Here is a 19,734-nt window from a genome sequence, read left to right as displayed (position 1 = left end):
TTAATTGCATGAAGTTTCGCCTAAATAGAACTTTCAAATGTAACTTGTTCAAAATTTGAGGTCTAAACCAATTTCGAAAGCGAATATAACATATCCATATTCACAAAAATAAAATATAACACAACTATGAAAGAAAAAAAATATTATAGTGTAATAGATGTATTTGTTTGAAGATAAAAAAAATAAAAAATAAATAAAAAGAAGCCAAACTTTAACCCATTTGACACACATGAAAAGCAGCCATAATTGCCATCAGACCGACTAAGTGGGCCCTTAATTCTTATCATTACCACCCAAATTGGAAAATCTTAACGTTAATAATAATGTGATTAACAAGGCAGAAAAATAAGTTATAATAATCAACGCATGACTATGTGCAATGCATAGTTTCATACTTATACATCATGCTAAATAAAATATTTTTTAATTAATATATAAAAACATGTTAAAATAAGTTTAAAATGAAGTGGCATAAGCTTAATCCCATAATGGGTAGGCCAATCTTTACCACCTTAAAACAATCATGCCTAACTAGTTTACCTATAAATTGGAAGGCAAACATTCCACATTCTTCACAGATCACACAATAACAAAAATAGAAGAAATACTTTATTCTAAAATAGAAATGGAGAATTTCCCTTTGATCAACATGGAGAAGCTGAATGGTGATGAGAGAAGTGTCACCATGGACAAGATTAAGGATGCTTGTGAGAACTGGGGATTCTTTGAGGTATGTTCGCCGTCAAACAACATCACGCGTTTTTTGCATTTTAAGTTTGTAACACTATCGAAGGCCATTTACTAGTCTTAAGGGTGTTCACGGTCCCGGTTTTGAATGAACTGGGTTGAACCACCAACTACATTTCGGGGAACGACACCCAACTAGTGGTCAATGGACCAGATGTTTTACTGGTTTGTGGGTTAGCGGTTTGGTTTTGGCAATTTGAAACGATTTTTTTCCTTTCAAAACCATTAGTTTGTACTGAAATATATTCAAATGCTAAAGATGGTTCACATTATAATACATATTATAAATGATAAGGTTTAAACTTTAAACGGATGGTTCGGTTGACATGACCAATTCCAAGATTCAAACCACAAAAACCAAACAATTTGGATCTCAAACCAGCCGCCTTGCTTCGGTTTGGGTGATTCGGTCTGTTTCAGTTAACATCCGTTATTTGTTTTTGTTACCAATAAAATATTCATCACCAAACATGCCACATTTACCGCAAAAGTCACAAAAGCATTGCGCACACGGTCACAGACAGTTATCTTAGGTGTAAGCTTAATTGTGTATTGTATGTGTAGCTGGTGAACCATGGGATTTCACATGAGCTGCTGGACACTGTGGAAAGAATGACAAAAGAGCATTACAAGTGTATGGGGCAAAGATTCAAAGAAACGGTGACAGCCAAAGCATTGGAAGGTGTTAAGACCGAAGTTGATAATATCGACTGGGAGAGCACTTTCTGTTAGGTTCGGAGTCACACACAAACACGAATACAATAGTAAAACCGAAAGAATAAACGAAAGAGACACAAGGATTTAAGTGGTTCAGTCACGGTGTATGACCTACGTCCACTGTCGATAACTAGGGTTTTCTTATTATTGAGTGATACCAACTTACAAGTACAAGAGAGAATATATAGACTAGACAATTAGGGTTTAACCCTTTAACTAAACTGGGCCTGATTAGAGCTTTTGGGCTTGGCCAAAACTCAAACAGCTTAATCTCCTAATTCTGTCTATTCGTCTAAACCGGACCCGACCCATGATGGATCGGAGACCACAACATAACAATCTCCCACTTGGGCTTCGAGACATCTTCTCTAAACCACCACTTGGATGCGTCAAACATTTCAACCTGCTCCCATTTGGAGACGTAAAATGTCTTCACCTGCATTGCCTTGTACATGTAAAATAAAACCCATCTGGTTTTGCACCTCCTAGTTACCCTTCGCCTTCTCAACATTATTCCTGAAGGCCTGCTGAAGCTCTGCACAGCTTCAGCTTATCCAGTATCACTGGCTTGGTGAACATATCTGCTGGATTCTTAGCACCTGAGATATTTTTCAAACTGAAAACACCATCACTGATCAAATCTCTGACAAAGTGATATCTCCTCCCGATGTGCTTAGTCTTCGAATGATAGACTGGATTCTTCGCAAGTTTCACTGCACTCTCATTGTCACAATATAATAAGAACTCTGCCTGTTTCTTTCCCAACTCTTCAAGAAAAGTTCTCAACCATACTAATTCTTTACTTGCTTCGGCTGCTGCCATATATTCTGCCTCAGTGGTTGATAAAGCAACACTTTTCTGAAGTCTGGACATCCAACATACTGCTGTTCCCCCAACTGTGAAAACATAACCAGTAGTGCTTTTAAACGTCTTCTTACATCCACCCAGATCAGCATCTGAATAACCCCTGAGAATTGTATCATTCCCCTTAAAACATAACCCCAAACTGGAAGTACCCTTTAAGTATCTGAGTAACCATTTCACCGCTTCCCAATGTTCCTTTCCCGGATCCGACATAAAACGACTAACTACCCCGACAGCATGAGCAATGTCTGGCCGTGTACAAACCATGGCGTACATGAGACTGCCAACAACAGATGCATACGGAACTTTAGCCATCTCTGTTCTTTCTTCCTCTGTTCTGGGAGACTGGTCTTTGGTAAGTTTGAAATGACTTCCCAGAGGTGTGTTTCTCGGTTTAGTCTTCTCATCATTCATCCTGAATCTTTCTAACACTTTCCCTATGTATTTCTCTTGGGATAGTGTTATGGAGCCATCTTTCTTTCTGGATATACTCATCCCCAAAATCTGTTTGGCTGGACCAAGATCTTTCATCTCAAATTCATCAGACAACTGTTTCTTCAACTTGCGAATCTCCTTCATATCAGATCCTGCAATTAACATATCATCTACATAAAGAAGTAGAATGATATATGAGACTTTAAACTTCTTTAAGTAGCAGCAATGGTCGGCCTCGCATTTCTTGTACCCAGTTCTCACCATAAAATCATCAAACTTTAGGTACCATTGCCTAGGTGCCTGCTCCAGACCATACAAGCTTTTTTTCAATTTGCAGACCCATTTTTCTTTCCCGGCAACCTGAAATCCCTCAGGTTGTGCCATATAGATCTCCTCGTCAAGATCACCATGTAAAAATGCTGTCTTAACATCTAATTGCTCTAGATGTAAATTTTCTGCAGCAACAATACTTAAGATCAATCTGATGGTGGTCATCTTCACAACTGGAGAGAATATTTCATTATAATCAATTCTCTTCTTTTGCTGGAAACCCTTGACCACTAAACGAGCTTTGTATCGTTTAGACCCATCATGTTCTTCCTTGACTCTATAGACCCATTTATTCTGTAGAACTCTTTTATCTGGTGAAAACTTGGTTAAAACCCATGTCTGGTTTTTACTCAAAGAGTTCATCTCCTCCTTCATAGCATGCTCCCACTGGAGCGAATCTTTCAACTTAAGTGCTTCATAATAACTCTCTGGTTCACCATTTTCAGTTAAAAGGAGATAATTAACTGAAGGTTTGTAACGTACCGGCTGTTTAGAAACTCTGGTGGACCTCCTAACTCAGTGCTGAGGCGGGTCAGGTTCTTGTGGAGACTGTTCATCCTCAGACTCTGAACTCCCACTTTCAGAGACTCCCTCTGACTCTTCATTTCCACCAATATCATCATCTTCAAATTCAGGAACTGTGGTTTCTTCAGTTTCTGTCTCGGGTTCGGTAGCTGACTCAACTGTCTTTTTCTGAGCATCAATTTCATATTCAACCTGCTCTTTCTGAACCCTTGATTTTGAAGTGTTTCTATCTTTGTATAACTCAGCCTCATTAAAAGTTGCATGCTTGCTTCTGACTACTTTTCTGCTTTCTAAATCCCAAAGCCTGTAGCCCATTTCGTTTGACCCATATCCAATGAAAACATATTTTTTAGCTTTAGCATCAAGCTTGTCATTTTTCACTAGATCATAAGCGCTACACCTAAAGACTTTCAAATGCTTATAATCTGCAGCTTTACCTTTCCACTCTTCTTCTGGTGTCTTGAAACCCAACGGTACTGACAATCCCCGGTTAATTAAATAAGCTGCAGTGTTAACTGCATCTGCCCAGAACGTCTTTGGAAGACCGGCATTAAGTCTCATACTTCTTGCCCTTTCATTTAACGTCCTGTTCATTCGTTCTGCCACTCCATTTTGTTGAGGAGTGCCAGGGACTGTAAAGATCATCCGAATACCGTACTCTTCACAATAATCACGGAATTCTTTGCTAACGTATTCACCACCGTTATCCGACTTCAAGCATTTCACCTTCAAATCAGTTTCCAATTCAACAGCAGTTTTCCATTTCTTAAAAGTATCAAAAACATCAGATTTATTTTTAAGAAAGTAAACCCATACCTTGCGTGTCGAATCATCAATGAAGGTGACATAATAGTGCGATCCTCCCAAAGAAGAGACTGAAGTTGGTCCATAGACATCAGAGTGAATAAGCTCCGATTTCTGAGCTTTCGGTTGTTTTCCGGTCTTCACAAAAGATACTTTCTTCTTTTTACCGAAAACACATGGTTCACAAAATTCAGATTCAACCTTCTTCAGTTCTGGAATTTTTCCTCTAGCAACGAGCATTTTCATCCCTTTTTCACTCATGTGGCCGAGTCGTTGGTGCCACAAACTAGACTGACTCGGTCCACTGGTCACTGCATTTACCCCATCAGCTGGAATTTCAACCATGTATAAAGTGCCCTTCTTTTTACCTCTGGCGATCACAAGATTCCCTTTCACAACTTTCCATTGACCCCCACCAAACATAACATCATATCCTTAGTCATCTAACTGCCCAACAGAAATTAGCTTTCTTCTAAGGCTAGGAACGACCCGAACATCCTTTAGAGTCCATGAGGTGCCCAATGAAGTTTTTAGTTCAATACCCCCCATCCCCGTGATATCAACAGCATGATTATTAGCCAAACGAACTTTACCAAAATTACCTGTTCGGAGATTCTTCATCTTCTTCGTGCTATAAGTGGCATGAAAAGATGCACCAGAATCCATAATCCATGAATCTGTTGATTCTTCAACACAGCAGATAAGAGTCTCTTCTGAACCTTCTGAATCATCTGAACCGGTGGCCAGATTAACTTCCTTCTTAGATTCTTTCTTTTCTTTTGAAATTGAGGGGTTAGGGCATTGGTTTCTGAAATGCCCTATTTCTTTGCAATTCCAACACTCAATGTCTTTTCTGGGCTTTGACTGACTTCTTCTTCTAGACTTTGACCTACCCCTGCCATTACCTTTCTCTCTTCTCCTACCTCTCCCTTCGGTGCTCAATATAGAACTAGATGTCTCACCAGAATTCCTTCTTATGTCCTCCCCTAAAATCAAATCCCGGACTCCTTCAAAAGTAAGCTTAGTATTCCCAGAAGAACTACTAACTGCAGTAACAGTCCCTGACCAACTTTCGGGTAACGAGGATAACAAGAGTAACGCTTGAACTTCATCATCAAACTTGATATCAACAGAAGACAAACGAGAAATAATAGTGTTGAAGTCATTAACATGAGAGGTAACAGATGCCCCTTCCTTCATTCTGGTGTTAACTAGCTGTCTAATCAGAAATACCTTGTTTGATGCAGAAGGCTTTTCATACATATTTGACAAGGCTTTCATAAGACCATACGTGGTAGTTTCATTTACAATATTGAATGCCACATTCTTAGCTAGTGAGAGTCTAATAACAGCTATGGCTTTTCTGTCAAGTACCTTCCACTCATCATCTTTCATACTTTCCGGTTTCCTCTCTTCTAGTGCTTCCATTAAGTCTTTCTGACATAGCAAATCCTCAATTTGCATTTTCCACCATCCAAAATCCTGACCATCAAACTTCTCAATCTTGATCTTTCCGTCCTCAGCCATTATCCAAACTGAGTTTTGATTACAGCAAACAACCAAACTACCCAAGGAATAAAAGGACTGGAAACTGATCAGAAAAAAAAAACGAACCAGCAGCTGCGGAACCCTAATCAGCGGCGGCGGAACTGTAGCAGCGGCGGTGGAACTGTAGCAGCGGAGCAGCGGCGACGGAACTGTGTGTATAATCGAGAACCAGGCTCTGATACCAATTGTTAGGTTCGGAGTCACACACAAACACGAATACAATAGTAAAACCGAAAGAATAAACGAAAGAGACACAAGGATTTAAGTGGTTCGGTCACGGTGTATGACCTACGTCCACTGTCGATAACTAGGGTTTTCTTATTATTGAGTGATACCAACTTACAAGTACAGGAGAGAATATATAGACTAGACAATTAGGGTTTAACCCTTTAACTAAACTGGGCCTGATTAGAGCTTTTGGGCTTGGCCAAAACTCAAACAGCTTAATCTCCTAATTCTGTCTATTCGTCTAAACCGGACCCGACCCATGATGGATCGGAGACCACAACATAACACTTTCTTCTTGCGCCACCTCCCTAGTTCAAACATTTCCGAAATACCAGATCTTGATGATGAATACAGGTAAACAGCAATTTGTATAATCAAATCACTTCGTTATGTTGCACGAACGATCATGATTATGATTCTAAAAAATATTATGATTATGAAGGGATGTAATGAGGAATTTTGCCGGTAAACTAGAGAAGTTAGCAGAGGAACTATTGGATTTGCTATGTGAGAATCTTGGATTGGAGAAAGGATACTTGAAGAAAGCATTCTACGGGCCAAAATCAAAGGGTCCAAACTTTGGGACCAAGGTTAGCAACTACCCACCATGCCCTACACCAGATTTGATCAAAGGGCTAAGAGCACATTCTGATGCCGGTGGCATCATTTTGCTCTTTCAAGATGATAAAGTCAGTGGACTACAACTACTTAAAGATGGTCAATGGATTGATGTGCCGCCTATGCGCCATTCAATTGTAGTCAACCTCGGTGACCAGATAGAGGTAAGAAAACAATTAAACAGGTTTCTTAAATTGTGAAATCTCACTACCTTTAAAAGTTTAATGGTTGAATGACAGGTGATCACAAACGGAAGGTACAAAAGTGTGATGCACAGAGTAATTGCTCAAACAAATGAGACACGAATGTCGATTGCATCCTTTTACAACCCTGGGAATGATGCGGTGATCTATCCGGCTCAGAAATTGGTGAAGGAAGAATCAAAGGATAAACAAGTTTACCCGAAATTTGTATTTGGTGATTATATGAAATTATATGCTGCCATGAAATTCCAAGCAAAAGAACCAAGGTTTGAAGCCATGAAAGCAGCAGAAGCCTAAATGTCTAAGTGTTTACCATATGTTTTCCCTTTTCTTATCTCTAATTAGCATTGTTTGTAACATTATCTTACTCAGTTTAATAAAACTATCATATTTGGTAAATTACAATCAAAACAGTAACTAAAGCTGACAAAACATCATGATTCTCTACCTATAGATGAACCAAGTATGTATGTACAAATGAAAAGCACTAACCAATAGAGTTAGATCAAGGGTCGGGATCTAAGCTGCAAGAACTAAAACTTTGATGGTTCCTAGACTGTTAGCAGCTAACAATGTAGGACTGTCACTCTTCCAGCATACAGCACTAATGAAGTAAGATCCTGGATCGTCATCACTATCGTCCAGATTAAGTGTACCGAATCTATGCCATGTCAGCGGCTTTGAGATTGCCTGAAAATCCATAGAACATTCATCACCATTTTTAATTCTATCTTTTATGCATTTAGCCCTAAAATAATTAATACACTTGGTCCGTAACTTACCTTATGATAACTGTATACTTCATTTGTTTCACTGCCAGAAGCGAGGAAATCATTGTTTACGGAGAGACCAACAAAGTTCTTCTCATTTGTGTGACCTCTAAATGTACGAACCTGAAAAAATTGACATGAGGTGTCATAAAAAGAGTTGAAATAATTGAATCAAGAAAAAAGAATATAAGCCAAGTCTGAAGTAGAGTAGCTCACATGAAGATTATGTTTCACGTCCCATAAGCGTAAAGTGTTGTCTGTAGATGCAGATGCCAGCTCATCATTGGACAAAAACTTTACATATGAAACGGTTTTTTGGTGGCCAGTAAAGACATGAAGTGGATTACTGGCGTTCCTTAAATCATAATAATGTATATTATGGTCTACTGAGCCAACCTGCAAATACCCATGTTTTATTTAAAGGTTGCTTTAACTAATTTACTTTGAGTAAATAAGCAATTTCACACATATAATGCATAATGATGAAATTATAAAACTGAACATGTATGGATAACAAAATTAAATTACCGCAATGTGCATGCTAGATCCAGGATTATACTTGACGCAACATATGTTTGCCTTCATATCAATGTTAATAGCACTTGATTCTTGCCTTGTGCACCAAATTTTCACCTGTGAAACAAAAACGAAGATGAAATATGTGTTACTAGTAAAATAAATAAATAAATAATTTTAGATAATATAAGAAACACCATACCACATAACAAAAACCGAATACGAAATAGTGCTAGAATCAGCGAACTTAGAAGAAAAAAGAGTAATAACAATACCTTACAATCATCACTGCCTGATACAAGCATTGATGGTTCTATACGTGAAAAATCAACACTCCATACTCGTTTTTCATGCTCTTCATACTCCCTCACGCTCTGAACATGATAAAATTAACAAAATTATCGACAGAGATTGTTTTTCTAAACCTTAATCTTATGTAGAAGAATGTGAAATCACTTGTAACCATAATTTAACTACCTGTTGAGTATTCACATCCCAGACAAATACTATTCCTTCATAGTCACTACTAGCTATATGGTTTTTTGTATGTTTGTTCCAGCTCAAGCAACTACGCTTTGACCGTGTGGGAATCTCAACTACTGGACGATGTGCTTCTGGGGGCTCATTAACAATCTGAAAAAACCAAAATTTTAAAACACATGATTAACAATAGTCATCGCTTTTTAGTAATTTATCGCCTACATTAAACATATTGAAGAAAGAAAAATGCTCACCGTCGAGAAGTTAAAAACCTTTATACGCCTTGAAACATCAGCAGTAGCAAACAATTCATCATCACGATCAAACTCAATGCTGTAGTAAAGCACAAAGCGCATATTTCAGTACAAGTTTCAAATTGTTTACATAAACTTTTAAGGAAAAATGAATAAACGCCATACAACTGCTATCATATTTCATACCTAGATACAATGTTAGCCGAATGAAAGATCTCCCCATGCCTAAGTTCTGCAATCACCCTTAGTCGACTAATTGAGTATACAAACAAACAACAAACATGAAAGTTATAAACATTAGTGAGGATTTTAAATTTGCGACATAAACAGAGAAATGATTATAGATACCTGTATTGTGTAAATGTAGATAGCACAGATTGAAAATCAGACAAGGCTTCACTATAGCCTTCCCTTTGCATGATATCATCATCCCTTTTTTCATGGTTAGGTGATGGATTCACTAACTGACGCCTTTTTTGCAAGTAACATTGTTGCAGGTCATTGAACTGTGGAAACCGGACCACTAGAAATTAACATACATCAATAATCATGGATTAAAAAAAGCATTTATGTAACTTAACTCACCTGAGATTGAACACGTTTCTTACGTGTAACAGCAATACTAGATTGACTTGTATGCAGTGAAGTCAATGCACTAGAGGCTTCTTTCCCCGGTGCTCCAAATGAAGAAGCCTGAGATTTTCCATCTACATTACTGTAATGAAAGTTACCACTAGGAACTCCCCCGTGTGTTCTCCCGGATGGATATATAAGGTCACTATTGTCTTTATGTATTGATGAAGAAAACCAAGATCTCGATGCTTGTAATTCACCAGTCTGCATTTGCATTTTTGATAAACATTTATCCCTTTCTCTATACAACTCTATCCTATGCCTCTCAACCAAACTAGCATCCTCTTTGATATATTGCATATCAGTTTGCACCTGCAAGAATACAAAGTTAAAAAAAATGATCTATTAACTTGAATTATTAGCTTTTATTAATAAAACAAACCTCATTGAGTTCATCAATTTTCTTTTTCCTCAAAAAATGCAAGAAATCAAGAAGATTTTGCATACTTCTCTCGGCTTCTTCTTGCTCCAATTTTCTTTTCTTTTCAGAAAGCAATGATAACAATGCAACCACTTCCTTTAATGACACTTGGTAACCCTGTCTAAGGATCACAGCGGGTGTTACAATAGCACTTACACAAATGTACACAACAACTTAAAAAGACTAGCGAATCCAAATGGTACACACGATTAGTTGAGGGTAAAAGTATTTGAAAAAACCAGTTGCACGTGTGGCTACTAAGTATAAAACGACAGAAGAAAATTAAGATGTTTCATCCACTAATCGTACTATTGCGTTGGCAATTTATGGTAACACAAAATGCCAGGTAACGCAAACTTATAAGATAAATATACTACAAAAGGAAAGTAAAAGAAATATTTTTCTCATAATAAGCACTAACCTGGAGTAATGCTAGACGGAATTGTTCTAACGGGGAGGCACTTTTTGAAACTTGGGAAGCAGAAGTCTTCTTCAATAGCTACATTTGGTACAGAGAAACCTTTAACAATAAGCTGCATTGCAAATTAACTTTTTTCAAGGTACAAACAACGTTACTTGAAACAAAGTAAAATATCATATAATAAGAGACGACGACGGTATGCTATATGATCGAACATAACGAGCAGCTATGTTATTAAAGTGAAACTAATAAGCTTGGTTTGGCGGTAAACCCTGAAACTATTAACATTGCACCATATGGATGTACATACGACAAAATGACAAGTCATAAGTTCTTAAATGATGTCTAACTATGTTTAAATCAACCGTAAGATTGATTTAAGCATAAAGAAAGAGCTAAACGCCAACTACACCAAATCAAAACATATGACTAGTCACTTTGTCATACGAACATCCATATCATGCATCATTAATAATTAAAAGGTTCACCACCTAACCAAATATATTATGTTTCCCTTAAACAACATACTTGCTTATTATGTTACATCATAAAACATACCCCTAGACCGCCACAAAACCACATAAGCAAGTCATTAAACCAAATTATTACAATTCATCTATACATAACTAATCAAATCCACTTGCATACACAATTAGCAACAACAATTACTACAAATTACCTATCAATCCATCAATTAACAAACAATCAACAAACCTTATCGAGAAGAAAATTAGGGTAAAGGTGATTAGCAGTAACAGAAGAGGCACAGCAAGGGCAATCACTCTTATTATCAAGGAGAGTAATAATACACATGTAACATAAGCTGTGTCCGCATGACGTCATGAACGCGTCCTTAATAATCTGCATACAAATCGGACATAACAAGTCCTTATCGGTTGTATCCGGTTGAACAGTTTCGATCATTTTTCCGGCGTCGGATTCCGTCGGGAAAGTATCGGAATATGCTGTTTTGAGTTCTGACTTGACTGCAGGAACTAGATTATTACCGGCGGATCCGTCGTCCATGTTGGTGAAATGAAATGATGAATTACGATCGGTGGTATTAAAACGGTGTCGTTTGAAGAAGAAAGTGTGGAGGTTGAAAGAAATGGGTGAGGTGAGGTGACCGAATTTCAAGCACGTGATGGGCCACGTGACATATGGTGTCCCTATTGGCCACTAGGTTCCATGTCAGCAAGCTGTTTTGATTGTTTTCTGAATCTTTACGATACAAGGATGGCTGTTCAAGACTTCAACTCTTCAAGTCAATGAGGTGGCTGGGTATGGTACTATAGTAGTATAGTGTCGTATTGGTGTTTTCAATTATATACCTTACAAGTTTTTAAGAATTAAGACTCGCATGTTACGGTGACACCGTTATAGACCACAACACGATGAAAATAGACGGAAACATGTTGAATCATGCACGCGTGTTAACTTACGAAAATTAGAGGGAAATGTATAACATAAAAAGGAGTAAATAAATTGAAATGGTAAAAAACATAAAATGGAGAAAAAAGGTAAAATATAGCACAAGCCGAAGAGTAAATGGTACAACTCAATAAGTATAAAGCAAATGACTAGTAACTTTGTAAGTAACAATCATTATGATAAATGATATATAAAAAGTTGTACAATTAATTAAGTTACGTACTTCTGCTCCTTAATAGAAAGGGATAACTCTATATAATAGTAACTAACTTTGAAAATTATTCAAATCCGGTCACTGATAAAAACTTTTGTTCAAATCAGGTCATTGAACTTTTATTTTTGTTCCAATCCTAGATATTTTACCTAGATAGCAGGTAATCTAGGTTTTTTTTCTCTTTTTTTTAATTTTTCAATGTTTTTACTTTCCATAATAAATTTTAAAGGTTGCGAAAATTAGTAAAAATGCGAAAGATAATTTTAAAATTTCGAAAATTGCAATAAATTGCAAAAATTGTAAAAAAAAAGTGCAAAAATGTTCAATTTTATTTTTGGAAAATTGCAATAAATTACAATCCTTTTAGTTATATTGTTAATGGGTTGGGTCGAAACGGGTCATGGGTCGAAACGGATCACTTAAAAAAAGGGTTGTTTTGGTTCGGGTCAGAACGGGTTAGGGTCAGCAGGTTCGGGTTAGAACGGGTCATGGTCGGAATTGGTCAAAACGGGTTTCGAATCAGTTTTTTTTTTTTGAACCAACAAATCAGCGCTTTCAACACGTTTCAGCTCATTTTAACTGCAAAAGCTCGTTTAAGCCATTTTTTCAATTCGTTTCAGCACTTAACAGCTCGTTTAAGCGATTTTTCAGTTCATTTCAGCATCTAACAGATCGTTTAAGCGATTTTTCAGTTTGTTTCAGCACCTAACAGGTCGTTTAAGCGATTTTTCAGTTCGTTTCAGCACCTAACAGGTCGTTTAAGCGATTTTTCAGTTCGTTTCAGCACCTAACAGCTCGTTTAAGCGATTTTTCAGTTCGTTTCAGCACCTAACAGCTCGTTTAAGCGATTTTTCAGTTCGTTTCAGCACCTAACAGCTCGTTTAAGCGATTTTCCAATTCGTTTCAGCATGTAACAGCTCGTTTAAGCGATTTTTCAGTTCGTTTCAACACGTAACAGTTCGTTTAAGCGATTTTTCAGTTCGTTTCAGCACTTAACAGCTCGTTTAAGCGATTTTCCAGTTCGTTTCAGCACGTAACAGCTCTTTTAAGCGATTTTCCAATTCGTTTTAGCACCTAACAACTCGTTTAAGCAAATTTTCAGTTCGTTTCAGCACCTAACAGCTCGTTTAAGCGATATTTCAGTTCGTTTCAGCACCTAAACAGCTCAATTAAGCGATTTTTCAGTTTATTTCATAACGGACCAAAATGGGTTGTTTTGGTTCGGGTCCTTATGGGTTAGGGTCAACAGGTTCGGGTCAGAACGGGTCCGGGTTGGTATGGGTCCAAGTCGGAAAGGTCAAAACGGGTTTCGGGTCGGTTCGTATGCATATGGAAGAGTTGAAAACCAGTAGCAAAGGTGCGTATGATCATCTTATGGAACATTTACCTGATATCCAGGTAAATATCTAGGATTGGAACAAAAATGAAAGTTCAATGACCTAATTGGAACAAAAGTTTTTATCATTAACCTGATTGGAACAACTTTCAAAGTTGGTTATTATTCTATGGAGTAATCTCTAATAGAAAATATCAAGAATTGGGAAGAAGATTAGTGTAAAATTTATAAAATGTATGTGGTACTTACCGATGCTTCTTTGATTGTCAAACTAGTTGTTGCCCTCTCCTTGAGCGTTCATAACCCAAAGAAACTATGAAGGACGGTGTTCCTACTTCACTACAAGAAAATGAGGCTAATGCAACCCTAGTAAAATGTTGCATTAGGCTTTAAAAAAGTTGCATTATGCCTAATGCAACCTTTTATCAAAGGCTGCGTTAGGTGAAGTTGCATTAGATCTGATGCAACCTTTTTGTTAGATAACGCAACCTTTTCAAAAAGGGTTACATTTACTATTCAAATGCAACCTTTTTAAGATGCAACTTTTTTTACATGCTAATGCAACTTTTGTTACTTTTAAATGCAACTTTTCAAATAACAAATGCAACCTTTATTACCTTAGAAATGCAACCCTTTTCATATCAAAAGCAACAATTTTTTCCAGGCAAATGCAATTTTGTAGCTCATTGTCTGAAGCAATAAAATTTCCATTGCACCAACAAAATGACAACATAGATATAATAGATAATCGTATATTTTAATGTAACATATATCCGATCTCAAAATAACAACCTAATCAAAATAAGGTTGTCACAATTATAAAAATAACGAAAACCTCCTACTCTTATCTAAGAGCTTGAAGTACGCTAGTAAGTAGCTTTTCCATAATATTCTGCATCGTAGCCTCAAAGTTTGCTCGTTAGTTGTCAAAATCTTTCCACATGGCTTCAAACTCAATTTGTTTTCCTTTAATAGTTCTCTTCAATTTCTTTTCGCATTTGTAAGCAATTGTGTTTTTTAAACTTCAACACTCGCTTTAATGATTTCATAAGTTGACCCCAAGGCTCCTTGATGTGCAATTCTTCTTCTATGTTACCTACAAAAAAGAATCATTATGTTAACAAATGACACCGACAAAATTCATATTAAACATGATTATTGCTTAGTATTTTACACAAGCAGGTTATGAAAGAACTCTTTTACAAGTTACATAGTTGCATCCATTAATCTGAGCCTCAGTTGAATAAAACAAAAACAAGAAGCATGAAAATGTGAATAGCATGTGACATCAGGTATTGCCGTATTGTCAATCTGGTACGTAACCCATGACAAAAAAAAGTAAGTATGAAAACTATAAACAAAATATGATGAAATTAGAAGATGACTTATATGAATTTGAGTCGGTGATGTCAGCTAAAAGTAAGCATTCTTGATATGCATATGTTAGAACACAAATTTCACAATATTAATATGATCATATCAAACAAATAATCATGATCAAGAGAATAAAACAATAATTAACCACAAACAAAATCAATATTCTAAGTATAAAAACAAAAGGATGTATCACTAACAGTGAACAACATGACTAGAGAAGTTTCTTTTCCGTGAGTTATCAAATATAATAATCAGGTAAGATATAAACAAGTGTTCCCTAATTTACTAATTACATACAATAAATCGTCAATAGTAAGCCAAAAACATAAACTACCAAACAATAAATCCTTCAAGCATAACCTTGTGTGAAAAGAAAATTTAACCAATGTGCTATAGCGTAAAAGACAAAGAGAAACGGAATACAGATGATACCTGTGTGAGCTATAACCTACAGTCAAAAGCAAAACAATATGTAGTTCATGAGTGTTGGGGCGATAATGGAAGTGGACCGATTCAGATGTCGGGTAAAACGGGTGGGACAGGTTGGGGAGGGTAGTGAGTCAGAACATGTTCGGGTCAAAACAAATTGCTATCCGCTGACCATTGCATAACTTCTGCATAATTGGGATGCATATGGTTATCATCTGTAACAAGCATCACCAAAAACTATTTATAAAATACAAATATAACCAACTAGTCACCAAAGTAAAGAGTGATCATAAAGCTAAAAGTTCAATTGTGCATGCCATTAATCCAATCATATTATCAAAAACCAAAACTTGTTACCCCTTGAATAATTTTTTTTTACTAGTATCTTTTATTGAAGTGTCTCATACTAAATCAACAAGCTATTAGAGAACATGTTGATAGGCCTGTAAATGATTTTAAAATTAAGAATACATCAACTCAAACAATACGAACCGGAACATTCATTAGTCTCTTTCAAACAACAATTTAAATTTTATTTCTTCAATGAAGCAAAATTTATAATAGTTGATAAAAAAAATCATGATATCATACAAATCGACATAATTAAGGATAACTAGGGTTGTAAAGAAATAAGAGAAATACAAAAAATCATATAAATCGTACTACTTGTTATCCCATGAACTCGCGATTTATCAAATAGACTCCGCTACAATCGATTGGAACTCAACCCTAATGCCTGGGAGGACGGGAAGCGATAAGCAACAAAAGAATCAATTTAGTTTAAGGTTGAAAAAGATATAAATTTGGGGGAGGGAATAGCAAATTTGGAGCGGGAACAGTTGGGGATTATGGTTTGGGAAATTTCTCACTTTTACCTTGGAAAGTAAAAATATTAATCATTCTATGTATTAAAAAAATTAAAGAAATCAAAAATAAACTAAGTATTTATTCAGTTAAAAATTGATTATTTATAATAATAATAATAGTAATTATCTATATCTATACTAAATATAATGGAGGAGTGAATGACCTCTTAAAATTTAAAAGGAATAAATTGAATTACATAAATTACAACACATAATGCATGTATTAAAGTAGTTAAGGGGACATAATGGTCTTTTGGCACAATCATATAACACGGTTGAAAACAACTTACATTAATAGCCCCTCAACTTTAGTTAACTATTTGTAAATATAAGTAATAGTTTCAACTTTGGTCCCTCATCTTTACCTATATACTTGACAAGTTTATTTATTTTTTTTATTTACTTCTATATCTTTATATATTTTATGATATAAAAAAACGGAATTTACTGTTGCGATGTGCTTATTTTTGTCAACGTTTTAACATAAAAATTGTTCAATACTGAAATAATAAGTAAAATCTACAATATATTAATGCGTTAATGTACAACTCCTCTTATAATAATAATAATAATAATTATTATTATTATTATTATTATTATTATTATTATTATAATACTAATAGGAAACTTAGACATGGTTGATATCAAAAATGTTTTAGCCACCAAACTGAATGTGCATTTATGCATATTATATAGTAATATAGAGTAAGTGAAAAATTATGTCATAAAAAAATTAAAGAAAGCACTCAAAGCAGGAAGTGTTGATAGTCAAATTCGGATCACCTACAACCAAGCCCCCGGAAGATTATGTGTATGCATGAATAGTAATCCATTCTCACATAAAAGTTGGCATTTTGTTACATTATAAAGTGTGAAGTGGAAAATTAAGAATTAAGCAAAGACAATATAGGAACAATTGTTTAGCTTTCTATGAAGTACATGATTATTAAACCCTATAACATTTGACTTATGAGAAATTATTATAATTGTAAATTAATTATACCAGTACGTTATAAACATTAAATTTAATATTTAACTTTTGCTAAATTATGACTAATCCGTTTATTTTTTTTTGTTTTCTTGCTTCGCTTAAAAAGTCTATAATGGGCATACATAAGCCTCTGGAGATAATTTGTTTTTTTTTTAATTTTTTTTAAGACATGAAAATTACTTTTATGGTCTTAAAAATAAGCTAACATCCAACATTTTCACACCCTACCAACACCCACTGTCCACCACTGCAACCACCACCCACCGTCCGCCACCACCACCACCCATAGTCAGTCACCACCATGGTCCACCACCACCGTCTGTAACCACCACCATCCACCGTCTATCACCACCATCGTCGACCACCACTACCGTCTACCATCACCCACCATTTCCCACCACCGTCGTTCACCACCTACCACCATCGTCGTCCACCACCCACCACCAAAGTTCGTAACCACCACCAATTATTTTAGCAGTCTACAGATGCTAAAAAACAAACAATCTTCCTCTTACATACTACAGAGGTTTGGTCAAGATATTCTTTTACAGATGTGTGCAAATATAGTTCATACACTACAAACATTCTACCTCTAAAAACAAATGACATCTTAATAAAATATACCACTCCAACCAAAAAATATGCATCACTAAAGTATTTTTTTAAACACTAAAGACAAAAGATTATAACAAGCATAAACTAAATAATAATAATAATAATAATAATTGTAGATACATAAATAATAAACCACACAATAATTATGAGTAGAAAAGCCTATTGTAAATATATGAGAAGTCAAAGTAAATAAGAAAAATTAAAAAGTAAATGCCACTACATCATCATCCATATAACAGGTGGGGGAGGTCACACGTGTTATAGTGTGTAAGACTATTTGTAATCGGGTGACAAATAAAGGTTTTGGCGAATTTGGACGCGTGTATTAGCATTGTAACGCGTCTAATGTGATTGGCTCGACTCGAGTTTAATTTGAAGCCTAGCAGAGCTAGCTTGGAATGAAGTTCAAGTTGAATTTGAGCTAGACTTGGGTCGGCTCCGCTTGACTCATTAACAACCTTTAAATGTCTTTCCCCGCTGCATCGTGCGGGCAAACTACTAGTAATAATAATAAAATCAGTTTAACATTACGTATAAATATTCTATTTTAGTATGGAATTTTAGTTAACTTTTGATTTAGTTTATTTATTTTTTAACTTAATTTAACTAAGTTAATTTTTTTTAGATTGTAACTTTATCTTGTTAAAAACATGTTATCGATGCAAGTGCATATATAGAAATTAATAGTGTGTTCTATTGTCATTTAACTGATTATATAAATTAATAAATTTAAAAGGTTAATAATCTGTAATTTATTTATATATTAAAAATGTTTACATTACATTACGTTATGCAACCTTTTAAATTAAAAGTTGCGTTAAGCTTTAAAAATGCAACCATTTCAACAAAAGTTGCAATTTTTAATGAAATTCGCAACTTTCTAAAAAAAATGTTGCATTGGATCATCTAACGCAACTTTTGTGTTGAATGAAGCTATTTTACAATCAAATGCAACACTTGCAAAAAGGTTGCAATAGATCCATTTTCTAGCAGTGCTTGTACCGGCTTGCCACCTCAACCATGTCGCATGCATACAACATTCGAATCTCCTCCCTAGTGATTTTTAAGTATGTTTTTTTATTAGGATAATTTTTGTGTAACTTTGTTACATATGAAATTATAAGTATAAAAACTTAAAAGTTTTTGGATTATCTTATAACCGAATAATAAAGTAAAACTAACGGAAAAAGATTTTGGGTATGACTCAAATAAATGGGTTTGTATCTTAATTAAGGTTTCCTGTGGAGTTTGTGTTTTCTTGTAATCCCTATGTGAGAATGTTTGAGACCACATGCGAGGATAACATTAAAAGATCGGATGTTTGACAACTTATTGCTTGACTTGACAAAGTGATTCCTCTAAAAGTGATCTTCTTTGGTTGGGGAGTGGGGCGTGATAGAATTCCGACACGAGTGGCGCTTGCGAGGAGGAATGTAACTCTGTCAAGCATGGTGTGCAAAACATGTGGGCTAGCTTTAGAAACAGTTAATTTGTTTGTTTGTTTCTTCATTTGGCTTCAAAAGTATGGACTATGGTTAAGGCTTGGTGTATACCTCTAGTCCATGACATCCTGGGAATGGGTAAAGCAGATAAGATATAGTCAAAAGGAATGGAGAAGTGAAAGCAACTAGTAAGGAGTTCAATGGTGAATATATAGGTGAAAAAAACTTTCCCCTAGAAGGAGCGAAGTTGACACCTTGCAACCAAAAATAAAGTCTTGGCACCCCAAAGACAAATCACATGAATATCATATGCCTCACACATAAAGTATAAAGTGAACAATGCTCGAATTACCTAGGAAGGCGATCTATAGTAGTATAAATACGTCATGGACCAGCCTCAAGTATTCATTCCAACTCACTCCCATTCTCTTTAACTTTCTTACTACCCCTCCCTTCCTTCCATACATTTTGTAACAATCGAGACATGTGTTCACTAACCTTAATAATTTGTTAGTACTT

At 35.6% G+C, this 19,734-nt stretch overlaps 2 protein-coding genes across 2 annotated transcripts; one reads left to right on the top strand and one right to left on the bottom strand.

The window, feature by feature from the left end:
- Positions 1-625: 625 nt before the first annotated feature.
- Positions 626-7,316, top strand: LOC143585032 (1-aminocyclopropane-1-carboxylate oxidase 3-like). The gene is made up of 5 exons (XM_077066924.1): positions 626-730; positions 1,312-1,466; positions 6,484-6,552; positions 6,641-6,980; positions 7,056-7,316. Exons 1-5 carry the CDS (start codon positions 626-628, stop codon positions 7,314-7,316), a joined length of 930 nt encoding a protein of 309 aa, XP_076923039.1.
- Positions 7,317-7,522: 206 nt separating this feature from the next.
- On the bottom strand, positions 7,523-11,804 carry LOC143587411 (E3 ubiquitin-protein ligase COP1-like). Its single transcript, XM_077068714.1, has 13 exons — positions 11,229-11,804; positions 10,515-10,592; positions 10,055-10,210; positions 9,625-9,984; positions 9,388-9,545; positions 9,226-9,291; positions 9,040-9,118; positions 8,783-8,938; positions 8,581-8,679; positions 8,318-8,422; positions 8,006-8,185; positions 7,802-7,912; positions 7,523-7,709 (listed from the first exon to the last, which is right to left on the bottom strand). The coding sequence occupies exons 1-13, from the start codon at positions 11,538-11,540 to the stop codon at positions 7,539-7,541; spliced, it is 2,031 nt and encodes a 676-aa protein (XP_076924829.1). The 5' UTR covers positions 11,541-11,804; the 3' UTR covers positions 7,523-7,538.
- Between the last annotated feature and the right edge of the window lie 7,930 nt (positions 11,805-19,734).

The sequence above is a fragment of the Bidens hawaiensis genome, unplaced genomic scaffold (assembly GCF_021521415.1).
Source record: "Bidens hawaiensis isolate Kalapana, Puna unplaced genomic scaffold, B.hawaiensis_p1.1 tig00001575_1, whole genome shotgun sequence".
In the NCBI taxonomy this organism is placed as follows: Eukaryota; Viridiplantae; Streptophyta; class Magnoliopsida; order Asterales; family Asteraceae; genus Bidens; species Bidens hawaiensis.
This window is presented reverse-complemented; position numbering and strand designations above follow the sequence as displayed.

Coding starts and splice junctions, on each gene's coding strand:
- LOC143585032 (XM_077066924.1), top strand. CDS start 626: ATGGAGAATTTCCCTTTGATCAACATGGAGAAGCTGAATGGTGATGAG. Junction 6,553..6,640: donor GATCTTGATGATGAATACAG/GTAAACAGCAAT, acceptor ATGATTATGAAG/GGATGTAATGAGGAATTTTG. Junction 6,981..7,055: donor ACCTCGGTGACCAGATAGAG/GTAAGAAAACAA, acceptor GTTGAATGACAG/GTGATCACAAACGGAAGGTA.
- LOC143587411 (XM_077068714.1), bottom strand. CDS start 11,540: ATGGACGACGGATCCGCCGGTAATAATCTAGTTCCTGCAGTCAAGTCA. Junction 9,292..9,387: donor TCTACATTTACACAATACAG/GTATCTATAATC, acceptor ATACTCAATTAG/TCGACTAAGGGTGATTGCAG. Junction 8,680..8,782: donor GGGATGTGAATACTCAACAG/GTAGTTAAATTA, acceptor TATCATGTTCAG/AGCGTGAGGGAGTATGAAGA.